At 33.2% G+C, this 15,976-nt stretch overlaps 1 protein-coding gene across 13 annotated transcripts in view; it reads right to left on the reverse strand.

Annotated features, from left to right (window-relative positions):
• Positions 1-393: 393 nt before the first annotated feature.
• The window catches only part of LOC117327678 (anoctamin-4-like), an 85,286-nt gene continuing 69,703 nt past the window's right edge, over positions 394-15,976 (reverse strand). For all 13 annotated transcript variants that reach the window (XM_033884774.1, XM_033884767.1, XM_033884771.1 and 10 more), the window contains 5 exons: positions 12,374-12,526; positions 11,795-11,847; positions 10,988-11,175; positions 6,677-6,809; positions 394-6,503 (listed from right to left, as the gene is read on the reverse strand). In XM_033884774.1, the coding sequence (XP_033740665.1) occupies positions 6,321-6,503; positions 6,677-6,809; positions 10,988-11,175; positions 11,795-11,847; positions 12,374-12,526 (710 nt within the window). In that variant the 3' untranslated portion in view covers positions 394-6,320. The remainder of the gene's footprint in view (positions 6,504-6,676; positions 6,810-10,987; positions 11,176-11,794; positions 11,848-12,373; positions 12,527-15,976) is intronic.

Here is a 15,976-nt window from a genome sequence, read left to right on the forward strand (position 1 = left end):
CTAGCAAGTTTCACCAATGGCCATGATGTGCCGTCAACAAATTTTTGAGTTTACTGATGAAATATAGCTTACTTTGAGATTAGAACTGAGCATGAAAAACTTCTCTATCAATCACATCATGATTTATTTTGAATAATTATGACTGTATGAAATTGGAAAATTGGAAAGCAGAGGTCCAATTAATAAACCTGAAAACAATGTTCCATGAGAGGGGAAGTAACTCCAAATAAAATTGTTATTTCTTTAGCAAATGGGAGGTGCTTCTTACCAGGGAAAAGCTTATTGCCAGATAATCCTAGCAATGTTTTCACTTGAAAAGTATGTGGATGACGATAGCAAGTAATTTCAATATGGTTAGATATATACCGTAACATAAAAAAAAGAGAAGAAAAATATATTTATAATACATTTTATTTCTGCACTTTCTCAATATATAAAAAGAAGAAAAAACATACTATTTGAAGCAGTAGCTACGTTTGTTTTAACATTAAATGTACCACTAAACCTTCAGAAGCAGTATCTTATAATGAACACAGTAATTACACAGATGTACATGTACGGCATATATATTGAATGTACTTTCTCATCTATAGCAAGAACTATTTTTTTACGCATAAATATTCCCCTAAATATTTTGATACAGTCACAATATATGAATACATTTAGGAAGTAAGACAAACAAAACTTCTGTCGTACAGAAACACTAAGTACACTGATAAGACCAAATAGGAAGTTTGTTAAGATGTCTGGATTAATGTGTGTCAGGGTCATTATAACCAATCTTTGATATTCTGAGATTTTTGTCTTGGTTTTAATTTCACATGTGGTCTAGTATCTTTTACAGTAAAAATCATCATCATTTTTTTTAATCTTTTCATAGTGAAGATGTCATTACCATGGAAATCCATCTTAAATCAAAATTTACCCTGTTACCCTGTAAAACTAAATTTACCTTATATCTGTATATATTTTGAAATTATCAACAAAAATGAAATAGTAAAAAAAATGAGATTTGATACATTTTTTTGTGAATACTTGGATATGATATTTGTTCTAAATCATATTGTATTTAATTTGAAGAAATATTTCAGTTCCGTAGACATTGCTGTATCATTAATTTTTTAAGACATTATGCTCAACATAATTAACATACTCGATTGTCTGACTTACTTTATATAAAATTTGGATTCTATCGAATGAGATAGCATTTTGCCTTTTCTATTTTTTCACTAACAGATAGAATCTCTTAAGCATGTATTACAATTATCATAGTATCATGTTATAATAATCAATATCATGGTGTTATTATCACTAAAATATCCATTGTGTAATATTTCAGATCTAATCTTCTAATTTGATCAAAAGAATCTAACTCCAATACTACATCGAATATATAACAACATAAAATTAAATTCCTAATAAAAAGATGGTGTGTATTTTTTATATGACGGTTAGTTATGACTACAGCAGCGTCAAAGGGTCCTGAGAATTATTCTACACACGGAATTTAATGAATATGAAATGAATCAGACTGGAAGACAATCTTATCAAAATATTTTTCATTATCTAAAAAATCATTAAAATATACTCGTTATCTCAAGTCTAAGGCACAACAAACTAATGTTGATCTCAAAAATATTATCAGTCCATCAAAAAGAAAATTTTCAAATTGCAATGAAAGAATGAACACCTTCTTGTTCTCTGACTTCAATAACCAGAATATACATCAAAAACATATATTATCTTTTGGTTTTTTTTTGTTTTTTTTAATTTGTATTGAAATCACCAAAATTAAATTTTTAAAACTTGTTAATTTTGTGAAGTTAGCGTAATCTTGGCAAATTACAAAATAAATCTGATGAATGAGTGATATACTGTACATAGAAACAGTTTTATTACTTTACTATTGTATGTCAAGATTTAATAAACACCAGTACATCGCTGGTTTTCACCGTAACACACAGTCATTAAACAATATTAAAATACACTTACAGATTTAACAAAGTAAGCGTTCGACCACAACAATACCAACATACAAAACAGAAATTATATGTATTAAGGGACTGTAAACTTAACTAAGAAAATTGCACTTTCACCATGTAATAATATACATTTATAACACATTTCAAATCAACATTTTAAGTGTTCCTTGAAGCAATTTCTTTTTAAACACTTCAATCTTTTCTTTTACAAAATTTACACTTTATTACAGAGTTTTAGTACAAAATTTGAATCAGCCATACTATTTCTTCAAACCATATGCTAAATTCTTTAACAGAGTTTTATCCCAAGGTAAAGTAATCAACTATCTTAATATTCAAATTAGGCTTCGAGTTCTTTAGAAAAAGAGACTTACTTATGTATATAATAAAGTCAGGCATTTTATACCGTTTCTTGATTGTCATAAAACAGATTAAGAACAAATTAATCTAATATTTTACATGTCACAATAGTTTAACCAAATTCAATCCAATTAGCATTCCATTCCTCATAAACGCCCTCTATTCTTTTCCAGGGTGTTTTATCCCTTCAACATAACTTACTACTGAGGAAGTCAATTTAAGGTTCTACAATCTTTTTAATTTCTCTGAAGATTACATGTACCACATAAAAAAATGTACAAAGTTATTTTTTTTTTGCATTCATCAATTAATGTACAAAAATGACAATGTGCTTAAATTATTCTTACTGTCAAAAACAAATGGAAAACTTTGTCAGGTATTGTGTTCTGATGTCTGAAAGAGAAGAAAGCATAGATTTAATGGAACTAACAGAGAAATTTAACATCTACGCTAATGAATAAATATCAATTAAGTATTAAAACAAAAAAACACAAAATTATTCACGTAAAAAATTGAGCTTTTAAAGATATGGAAAAAATGTTTTCTATTAAACAGTCATTAAGTATCATAGATAGGAGATATGAATTTTCTTAGAAATAAACATTTGATAACAAAAATCTACTACATCTTCTACAGTAACAGTTTTTTCAAACATATTCCTACACCGCCAAAGTAAAGATGATTTATACTTTTAATATACATATATCGAAGCAAAGAATAACCCACATTGAAGGTGAAGAACTTTTATTACAGTTTGTCTCCTTGTTTCTCCAATAAGCCAATGTGACCCATTACAATATCACTCCTGGTTTTATAAAGGTTGTTCATAAAAATATTTCTGTGATTAAATCTTATAACAATCAGATTATCACTCCCCATTATCAAAATTAATGCTTTGTTTTAATAAGAAGCATTGTTTTATTATTAAAAGTCACAATTTAACAAAACTGGAATCTGAAGTTATGTTTCAAATGGATCAGAATGTGTATATCTTCATTTTTATCACAACAAAATTAAAAACTTATGATAAACGTAAAAATGAAAACATAATTTCAAAAAATTTACTATAAACATATTTTCTTTTTTTTGTACCAAGGAATCAAAATAAATATTACATATTTCATCAGAGCCAAGAACACAAATGTACAATACGTGAATGTCACAACACAAACAATACATTCCTACTCAAGATTAAGCTTGGTATACTTAAACACAACGTAAAAAAACAAACTAATATTGATGAAAAACCTGGTTTCACAATCAAAATAGGTAAACACGTATACAAATTGCATGTAAGTATATTTTAAGTAGAAAAAAAAAGAAGAAAACACACACAAAGAACAAAGAGAATGAATTGTTCAAATGTCATAGAAAATTATGACTAAAGATAATCTATATGTTTATCAGCAGTGAGAACCCTGATTTTTAAAAACTGTTCATATCATGGTATATTCCATTAATAATTATTGAATGAACATTCATCTCACAAACTGAAAAGAAGTAGCATTCAAATGTTTATTCATCATGAATAAAAATGTACAATTATGTTTTGAATAAAAGTGTATGAATATTCAATATAATATTCAGTAATCTATGAATATCATTTGATAATATAGCATATTCACTTCACCTAAATACATGTTAATAGAATCTACAGCATTTCAATTACCTGCAAACATATACAGGGTTAGCCCAATATGTCCACCAAATGTCTAACATCTGCTGTGGGGCCAGAGGAAACTCGGGCTGACACATGTACAGTTTTCTTTCTTATAACATAAAGTTTATAAGAATCTAATCCATTAATTCTGTTTTACGTTTCAACAAAAAAGCTTTATACACTAACACGTATGGTATGTACCAGTTTTTACAACTGTACTACAGTGTTAGACAGGAGACAGAAATCTACACAGCTGGTACTAGAACAATGATTCTGGGGAAAGGAATATTGAGAAATCTACACAGCTGGTACTAGAACAATGATTCTGGGGAAAGGAATATATGTTAAAACATTAAATATTTTTTGTGCTTTCATAAAACTGTTCAAAATGGGAAAACCTTGCTTTAGCCATATCCATTTTTATGCTGCCATATCATTTTTATTTTGTGTCGAAGAACTTACAATTTTTTGTGCAATTATATTTTCATAGCTTTTGAAATATGCAATTCAAAAATTCTTATTTTAGAAATCCATCAGGGCTATGACAGCTCATGCCCAGTCATTAGAGCATCAGACAAGGTAGCCCCAAGTCAGACATGTTTGATTTGATCTATATCTGGGACAACTACATTTCTCAGGAAGCTTGAGATCAAGCTGTGTTACATTTGTGTCCTTGAGAAGGACACTTGAAAATTTACCTCAATTGCTCTGGATGGAATGCAACAGGGATTCTAATATGCTGTTTAGTGAGGTAGCCACCAGCTACTACAAGACCGGTCCACCTTGAATGACCCTGGATATTGACAGGGTGATTAACCCAGCTAACAAACATATCTCTGATAAATCACAACTTGTAACAATGCACCTTATATCTTAATTTTCTTATCTAACAATATCTTGGTCTGATATTTCAGAAACCCGTAAATCTTGTAGGGAAAATGAAAATATTTGTACACTTATGTGTACATCCATTGTGACATAAATATCACAACACTTCCATAAATTGAATGGAAAAAACCCAAATTAATTTGAAATGAAGTTGGGTATATATAAAGTTTATATACATTATAAGGTGGGATTGTATCAGAGTAATTATTTTTCAAAACAAGTATTTTGAAGACAGAATAAAAACATCTATCTAGATTTAAGATCAGGTATGATATAGAAAAACAAATACATTTGCTAAGTTAACTGAAGCAGAATTCTGCTTTTTTTCAACAATTTCCCAAGACAGAAGACTCCAATAGGAAATGGTTATATAAAAGACATGGCATTATCTTCAAGAATTCTAAACTGTAATATTCACTAACCATTGAGTTATTTGTTCTTAGCAGCTCGTTTCAATACTACAAAATAAAAAAGTTAAAGCACCTGTGTGTAAAAGGACCAAAATATAACAATAAAGATGATGTTTGACACTGTATCCTTAAAAGACAATGACTAAAGATAATAAAACAATAGATTCCATGTTTCTTTAAAGTAGTTTTAAACTGAAAATAAACGTATTATAGCACTATTTTGTCATTTCTCTCTCCCTCTAAGACTAATTAATAAAATACATTATTTGGTATAAGATTATATTTCATAAGGCTACAGGAGAATATAACATTACTATATATAAACTATAAAAGAAATAAATTAATAATTGAATGAAATTATGGTTTATCTTCCAAGAAAGAACATGCTATATACATGTACATTTTTTTTTAACATTTTTACTATAACACATGCTATATACATGTACATTTTTTTTTTTTTAGATTTTTACTATAACAAACATATAGAATTTTATTATATTTTATATTTATCATAGAAATATAAATCTATAAATCCTACAACAGTTCAGTTGTTCTAAATCTATATCAAGTAATTAATCTTAAGACTTTGGTTTAGGTAGTATAACTACAACCTGAAAGGTATTTGATAACAATATCTAACATATACTAGTACTCTGAAGTGAAAAGGAAAGCTACATATTCTGTCCTCAGAGCAATTCTATATGGAAAATATCTATTAGAGGCCCTATATAAAAACACTATCCTGTAATTTGCTGTCAATTTGAGAATCTGACAAAGAACATTGTAAACAATGTAATTATATTGATGATATCCTCAGAATCTTTTCAAAATCTTTAGTTTTACAGCTGCTTTGGAGATGTATATAACTGTACAACAAGAAAATTGCAAATCGTCCCAAAATCTTGCAATACTGAATGTATGGTCCTGCTTGCTGTCAAGAAATGCGGACATACACATCTCATTGCCATCAGATCTTTTTTGGGTTATCTCTTGTCTTGGAAACAGAATATCAAATTGTCATCAGAATTGTGTATTGGAGGCTGTTCTGTCATTGTTGCCACCCTGTCTCGCTTTCACGACAGTCTCTGCGGTGTAGAGAGCTTCCTTGGCTAGGTAATTTTCTCTCAGCATCTGAAGCTTCACTGACCCCGGCATATCTGGGATGAGGTACATTACCAACCAGGTAGCAAATACGATCAGATTCTGTAAACAGGCAATATCACAAAGAATTAGATAGAAAACTCTTTTTTTTTTTCAATAACTTTGTTACATAGAATTATATAGAGCAAAAACCACTTTAAATAAGAAAATTTCTTGAAGACATAGTGACTATGCAGCCAGTCAAATTTGTTTCAACACACTCTTAGTATGCCCACCTCAAACACGACGATGAATGCCAATCTGGCGGCCAGAATGTGCCAGTACACCAAGGTAAATGTGTACTCCTCTCCGGTCCCTACTCCACCATCTCCTACGTAATTCGTGGGTGGCTGACGGAAGTCACGGTATCTAGACAACAGAAATAAGGAATTATCATCATGTAACCCCAATCATCATAAGTATATTTAAATACAATGATAGTGTATGGGGATTATTTTTTTTTATGACTAGCAAGACCCTAAACAATATAAGAGATGCTGAATATGTTAGCTAGACCCTCAACCATATGAGAGAAGCTAAAAAATAACCTGAAAAGATATTACATTATTATAAGATTGGGGATAGAACTCCTCAAGAATTAAATATCTAAACTAAAATCCAACAAAAAAATAAGACTGAGTACTGGTAGCCAAAATAGAATGATTGGTCAATCACTAGCATCCCTCAAATCTTATTGGTCAATCACTAGCATCCCTCAAATCTTATTGGTCAATCACTAGCATCCCTCAAATCTTATTTGTCAATCATCAGCATCCCTCAAATCTTATTAGCATACATATGTTTACACATACAGTCTAGATACAAACAAGAATACTAGGTATTGCTAAAGCAATACATGTCTCCTACCAGCCCCCACTAAAAAGTGACCTTCATCCAAAATCCCTGAAACTCTACCTTGCCCAAGATATTATGGTCTTCTATCATTGAACGAAGTTTGACCAAAATCACTCAAAGAATGATGCTAGAGTGCTGATAAACTTTGGAGTTATATATATATGATCACTTTCAATGTAAATCATTTTGACAAATTCTATTTGTATTCTTTTTTTTTTCCAGAATAAACTTTTGATCTATAAAAAAATGCAATTGTTTATTTTTTAATAAATTCAGTAGTTAATTTATAACATTTGCTGAAATTGTCTCATTAATTTTTCCATATGTTCAATAAGAGCTCAAAAATACAGCCAATTTTTCTTTACCTGCAGTATGTAACATTTCCGAAAATATCAATTTGAGGGTCATCCGGTGTGCTTTCAGTCTGGTAATCATTTACATTAAAGACAGACAGACTGAAATTGGCGTAGCCATCCATCGATTGGTCAGAACTGTAACCATATCTATAAACCAGCTTTGGGATGAACTCTGATGTGAAGGCAATTATCACACCCTGTTAAAAGAGAATAAGTCCGACATTAAGTTTATTACCACACCATGTTATAGGAGAATAAGTCTGAGGTAAAGGTGATTACCACACCCTGTTATAGGGGAATAGGTCTGATGTAAAGGTGATTACCACACCCGGTTATAGGGGAATAGGTCTGATGTAAAGGTGATTACCACACCCTGTTATAGGGGAATAGGTCTGATGTAAAGGTGATTACCACACCCTGTTATAGGGGAATAAGTCTGATGTAAAGGTGATTACCACACCTTGTTATAGGAGAATAAGTCTGACATTAAGTTTATTATCACACCCTGTTATAGGGGAATAAGTCTGATGTAAAGGTGATTATCACACCCTGTTATAGGGGAATAAGTCTGATGTAAAGGTGATTACCACACCTTGTTATAGGGGAATAGGTCTGATATAAAGGTGATTACCACACCCTGTTATAGGGGAATAGGTCTGATGTAAAGGTGATTACCACACCCTGTTATAGGGGAATAGGTCTGATGTAAAGGTGATTACCACACCCTGTTATAGGGGAATAAGTCTGATGTAAAGGTGATTACCACACCTTGTTATAGGAGAATAAGTCTGATGTAAAGGTGATTACCACACCCTGTTATAGGGGAATAAGTCTGATGTAAAGGTGATTACCACACCCTGTTATAGGGGAATAAGTCTGATGTAAAGGTGATTACCACACCCTGTTATAGGGGAATAAGTCTGATGTAAAGGTGATTACCACACCTTGTTATAGGAGAATAAGTCTGACATTAAGTTTATTATCACACCCTGTTATAGGAGAATAAGTCTGAGGTAAAGGTGATTATCACACCATGTTATAGGAGAATAAGTCTGATGTAAAGGTGATTACCACACCCTGTTATAGGAGAATAAGTCTGACATTAGGTGTATTACCACACCCTGTTATAGGGGAATAGGTCTGATGTAAAGGTGATTACCACACCCTGTTATAGGGGAATAGGTCTGATATGAAGGTGATTATCACTCCTTGTTATAGGAGAATAAGTCTGATATAAAGGTGATTACCACACCCTGTTATAGGGGAATAAGTCTGATGTAAAGGTGATTACCACACCCTGTTATAGGGGAATAGGTCTGATATAAAGGTGATTATTATATGCTGTTATGAATGTTTATGAAACATAAATTGAGGTAAATGCACAGTTAAACCAAAATTTCAAACATTGGTTGATTTAAAATTTGATAATGAACTTAATTTTCCTTATTTACAAGTCATTGACCTAGAAAATTTCACCTGAGCTAATTATGTATGATACAAAGATAGCCTGTTTTGAACTTACGTTAGAGATCACTGCTATGGCCGATATCCCCCTGAGAATCCCAAACCATATCCCTGTAAAGAAAAGAAAACATTCAGCACCAAATATATGTGTCGACATTAAAACCTGCCGACTCTAACGCCAAGAGACCATGTCAGTAGTTCGAGAAGTACAAGGTACTTAAGATGTCAGAGATTAGTCCCAGATCGTTAGGTAGGTCACTGATCATATGTTTACAACAAACAAAATCTTAATGTAGAATTAAGCTGTGCGGTAAACCTCACTGTCAGTTGTGATTCAGAATGATTTGAAAATATTGAAAAGGAAGATATACAAAAATTTTCACATGACATCCAAAGCAATTGGGGTTGAGTGTCTTGCCTGAGGACACAGCCATGGCACCACAGACCCGCCTGTTTCTCAGCTTCCCGAGAAACACAAACTGCCAGGGGACAGGAGCATCGAACCACACACCTCAGATCTTTATTTGTGGTTACCTAGGTCAATGCTCTAACAAACTTAGATATTGCAGCCCCAAGAAAAACTTCCATGTTTGTAAGAGTCAACGATAGTATTGACAACATACCTATGTCTTGTGCTCTAGCTGCCATTGGTCGCTTCCACTGTGTAACAAATTTGTAGGCATCCAACCTGATCTCGAAGATGTTGTTGATAAGGGCAAACAGAGGAGCTAACGGGAAGGCAGCCACGAAGATGGTGACAAAGCCATATTGGATCACTGTAAAAAAAGTGTCAACTTATAGGTGCTGTGCATGAGGGATTGAAATACAGGAGAAAAGCAAACATTATATAAATATAAAATGGCATGTAATAAGAAAGCCATTATAGAACCTGGACGATTCCAGAGAAGCCATTATAGAACCTGGATGATTCCAGAGAAGCCATTATAGAACCTGGATGATTCCAGAGACGCCATTATAGAACCTGGATGATTCCAGAGACGCCATTATAGAACCTGGACGATTCCAGAGAAGCCATTATAGAACCTGGACGATTCCAGAGAAGCCATTATAGAACCTGGATGATTCCAGAGAAGCCACTAGACTCTGTGTGCGACTCTGGAGAAGCTACACAAGAAATATAATATTCAATGACTAGCAAGACACTAAACAATATGAGAGATGCTGAATATGTTAGCTAGACCCTCAACCATATGAGAGAAGCTTAAAAATAACCTGAAAAGATATTACATTATTATAAGATTGGGGATAGAACTCCTCAAGAATTAAATATCTAAACTAAAATCCAACAAAAAAATAAGACTGAGTACTGGTAGACAAAATAGAATGATTGGTCAATAATCAGCATCCCTCAAATCTTATTGGTCAATCACTAGCATCCCTCAAATCTTATTTGTCAATCATCAGCATCCCTCAAATCTTATTAGCATACATATGTTTACACATACAGTCTAGATACAAACAAGAATACTAGGTATTGCTAAAGCAATACATGTCTCCTACCAGCCCCCACTAAAAAGTGACCTTCATCCAAAATCCCTGAAACTCTACCTTGCCCAAGATATTATGGTCTTCTATCATTGAACGAAGTTTGACCAAAATCACTCAAAGAATGATGCTAGAGTGCTGATAAACTTTGGAGTTACATATATATGATCACTTTCAATGTAAATCATTTTGACAAATTCTATTTGTATTCTTTTTTTTTCCAGAATAAACTTTTGATCTATAAAAAAATGCAATTGTTTATTTTTTAGTAAATTAAGTAGTTATTTTATAACATTTGCTGAAATTGTCTCATTGATTTTTCCATATGTTCAATAAGAGCTCAAAAATACAGCCAATTTTCTTTACCTGCAGTATGTAACATTTCCGAAAATATCAATTTGAGGGTCATCCGGTGTGCTTTCAGTCTGGTAATCATTTACATTAAAGACAGACAGACTGAAATTGGCGTAGCCATCCATCGATTGGTCAGAACTGTAACCATATCTATAAACCAGCTTTGGGATGAACTCTGATGTGAAGGCAATTATCACACCCTGTTAAAAGAGAATAAGTCCGACATTAAGTTTATTACCACACCATGTTATAGGGGAACAAGTCTGATGTAAAGGTGATTACCACACCCGGTTATAGGGGAATAGGTCTGATGTAAAGGTGATTACCACACCCTGTTATAGGGGAATAGGTCTGATGTAAAGTTGATTATCACTCCTTGTTATAAGAGAACAAGTCGAATATGATGGTGATATTACACCCGGTTATAGGGGAACAAGTCTGATGTAAAGGTGATTACCACACCCTGTTATAGGGGAATAGGTCTGATGTAAAGTTGATTATCACTCCTTGTTATAAGAGAACAAGTCGAATATGATGGTGATATTACACCCGGTTATAGGGGAATAGGTCTGATGTAAAGGTGATTACCACACCCTGTTATAGGGGAATAGGTCTGATATAAAGGTGATTATTATATGCTGTTATGAATGTTTATGAAACATAAATTGAGGTAAATGCACAGTTAAACCAAAATTTCAAACATTGGTTGATTTAAAATTTGATAATGAACTTAATTTTCCTTATTTACAAGTCATTGACCTAGAAAATTTCACCTGAGCTAATTATGTATGATACAAAGATAGCCTGTTTTGAACTTACGTTAGAGATCACTGCTATGGCCGATATCCCCCTGAGAATCCCAAACCATATCCCTGTAAAGAAAAGAAAACATTCAGCACCAAATATATGTGTCTACATTAAAACCTGCCGACTCTAACGCCAAGAGACCATGTCAGTAGTTGGAGAAGTACAAGGTACTTAAGATGTCAGAGATTAGTCACAGATCGTTAGGTAGGTCACTGATCATATGTTTACAACAAACAAAATCTTAATGTAGAATTAAGCTGTGCAGTAAACCTCACTGACAGTTGTGATTCAGAATGATTTAAAAATATTGAAAAGGAAGATATACAAAAATTTTCACATGACATCCAAAGCAATTGGGGTTGAGTGTCTTGCCTGAGGACACAGCCACGGCACCACGGACCCGCCTGTTTTTCAGCTTCCCGAGAAACACAAACTGCCAGGGGACAGGAGCATCGAACCACACACCTCAGATCTTTATTTGTGGTTACCTAGGTCAATGCTCTAACAAACTTAGATATTGCAGCCCCAAGAAAAACATCAATTAGAAAACTTCCATGTTTGTAAGAGTCAACGATAGTATTGATAACATACCTATGTCTTGTGCTCTAGCTGCCATTGGTCGCTTCCACTGTGTAACAAATTTGTAGGCATCCAACCTGATCTCGAAGATGTTGTTGATAAGGGCAAACAGAGGAGCTAACGGGAAGGCAGCCACGAAGATGGTGACAAAGCCATATTGGATCACTGTAAAAAAAGTGTCAACTTATAGGTGCTGTGCATGAGGGATTGAAATACAGGAGAAAAGCAAACATTATATAAATATAAAATGGCATGTAATAAGAAGACATTTTGATCGTTTTTTAAGTAATGGCATGTAATAAGAAGACATTTTGATCGTTTTTTAAGTGTCTTCCTGAATGTTTTACTGACAATTATCCTATGTCATTTTAAGGAATTGTATTTACTTTAAAAAGACTGTGGTTGCGTTAAAGTTGTGATGAACAGTGAAGAATTACATTTTTAAACCGCACTTGAATTGGTATTCTATGATTAAGTTTAATTCTTTGAACGATTAATCTGTGTTGTCTGTCATATTTCTTGATAAACCACATCGCGACTCCCTACATATTAGATTCCTATAAATTACTCTCACAGTTTATTTTGGTTCCTAGGTTTTTAAAGTGTACTCAATCGACTTCTCTACGTGTTATAACTGATCTGTATCCTGATTAGAGATCTGACAACTTTTGTTAGAAGAAACTCATCATGGAAATTTGTTCCTGGACGATGAATTGGTCTACCGTATCTGTTCTGGTTACATTTTTTTTAAATAGCATGTTCATGTTATATACTTTGTGCAAGCATTTCACTATCAACTGATTTAAAGCATGTAACCTCTTTATTGCTATCGGAATCTCTGTTGCGGAAACAAGATAACATTAGGTTTCGCCTCATAATCACTTTAACCAACTAAACAAGCACAGCCATTTTTTGTGTGGCATATTTCTCGGAAATGATGAACCAACTGGAAGTATTCTTCTTTCATTTTCTTATCGAACATAAAAACAATCGCAGAAATTGAATTATCAATTTCCGATCGGAAAATCCAAGACTACATTTTTATCAACCCAAGAGCTTGAGGTGACTTTCCAATGTTCCATCAACTAGAGTGTATACCTCCCCTCGTACAAACCAGGAAGCAAGCGTAATAATTTGCACAGAAAATAGTTTGGAATACTCAGCCCTAAAACAGGTCTTTGTGTACCATTTAAGCTGTTTTTCTATAATTTATCTAAATTCAACAAATGTCTTCAAACATATGAAAGCATAAATCATATTACTTAATCACAAACAAATACTTGAGAATACTAAAGATTGTCTAGTGTGTTGTTAACGTATTTTGGGAAGAATTATTTCCAGTCCCATCCTGAACTCAACAGGATTTATCATAGAAATAAGCGACATTTTGATTCCCCCGAGAGTTCTGAATGAACATTTCTAGCGAAATTTGGCGATGACCGCTTAAGGTTGCTGTTTCACAGCACTTCAAAGCACCTAAAAACAACCAGTCATTTATAGTGTTCAGAATGAGACACATCAGTTTGGTATAAATATGCACCAACTGATTGGAAACTTATTAGCTTTAGGAAGTGCCAGCCAAAACACATGAAATGCTTTATTGTACTTTGCCATGTTGGCTGAAAATGTAGTGAAAATAGCAATTGTCTTTAGCAGGCTGCCAGTTTACCCAGGTTCCACTATAGCATTTTAATAATCATAGTTGTTACTCTAACATAACAGTAGATGGAAATGACAGGCAAACTTGTTACAGCAGACCAGAAAATAGCATTTATAACTGTATTCTGACAATGTATCGACAGAATCGACATTGCAGCAATCTCAAGGTCATAGTGACATTCATAAACAAACATATCAATACACTATGATGATGATAAATATATGATCAAACATAAACAGATATTTCTATCAACAGGGCTTTGATTTCCTCAGTTTTCACTATAAGAAGTGTACAATCTGCCTTACATCCACTTTTTCTTTAACACCAAAGTACAGCCTTTTACAACTTAACTACACTCTGATGATTGATGCAGGTGAGAAAGGTCACACAAGTCTACAGGTACAACTGTATATATACACAAGTAAGTGTGTAAGTCTTACTACCTGTTGTACAGACAAGATGTGATTGATGTAAATACAGGTAAATGTGTTCCCCTGTAAGCTTTCACACAGGTAAATCTGTTACCTTAGTTACAGCTAACACACAGGTAAATGTGTCACCTTAGTTATAGCTTACACACAGGTAAATCTGTTACCTTAGTTATAGCTTATACACAGGTAAATCTGTCACCTTAGTTATAGCTTACACACAGGTAAATCTGTTATCTTAGTTATAGCTTACACACAGGTAAATCTGTTACCTTAGTTACAGCTTACACACAGGTAAATCTGTTACCTTAGTTATAGCTTACACACAGGTAAATCTGTTACCTTAGTTACAGCTTACACACAGGTAAATCTGTTACCTTAGTTATAGCTTACACACAGGTAAATCTGTTACCTTAGTTACAGCTAACACACAGGTAAATGTGTTGCCTTAGTTATAGCTTACACACAGGTTAATCTGTTATCTTAGTTATAGCTTACACACAGGTAAATCTGTTACCTTAGTTACAGCTTACACACAGGTAAATCTGTTATCTTAGTTATAGCTTACACACAGGTAAATCTGTTACCGTAGTATAGCTTACACACAGGTTAATCTGTTACCTTAGTTACAGCTTACACACCAGTAAATCTGTTACCTTAGTTATAGTTTACACACAGGTAAATCTGTTACCTTAGTTACAGCTTACACACAGGTAAATCTGTTACCTTAGTTATAGCTTACACACAGGTAAATCTGTTACCTTAGTTATAGCTTACACACAGGTAAATCTGTTACCTTAGTTATAGCTTACAACCAGGTAAATCTGTTACCTTAGTTATAGCTTACAACCAGGTAAATATGTTACCTTAGTTACAGCTTACACACAGGTAAATCTGTTACCTTAGTTATAGCTTACACACAGGTAAATCTGTTACCTTAGTTATAGCTTACACACAGGTAAATCTGTTATCTTAGTTATAGCTTACACACAGGTAAATCTGTTATCTTAGTTATAGCTTACACACAGGTAAATCTGTTATCTTAGTTACAGCTTACACACAGGTAAATCTGTTACCTTAGTTATAGCTTACACACAGGTAAATATGTTATCTTAGTTATAGCTTACACACAGGTAAATCTGTTATCTTAGTTATAGCTTACACACAGGTAAATCTGTTATCTTAGTTATAGCTTACACACAGGTAAATCTGTTACCTTAGTTACAGCTTACACACAGGTAAATCTGTTACCTTAGTTATAGCTTACACACAGGTAAATCTGTTATCTTAGTTATAGCTTACACACAGGTTAATTTGTTACCTTAGTTACAGCTTACACACAGGTAAATCTGTTACCTTAGTTATAGCCAACACACTTCCATTGGCAAGGATATTGAAAAAATTAATAAAATCACTCGGTTGTTGTTCCAGACCAAACTTCCTTACATCTATGATCTTTGCCACAGCAGTAGGGGCCCCAGTGGCCGAGTGAATAAGGTGTTCCAACACTTCATCACTAGCCCTCCA

This window comes from Pecten maximus, chromosome 5 (genome assembly GCF_902652985.1).
Source record: "Pecten maximus chromosome 5, xPecMax1.1, whole genome shotgun sequence".
NCBI classification, from domain to species: Eukaryota; Metazoa; Mollusca; class Bivalvia; order Pectinida; family Pectinidae; genus Pecten; species Pecten maximus.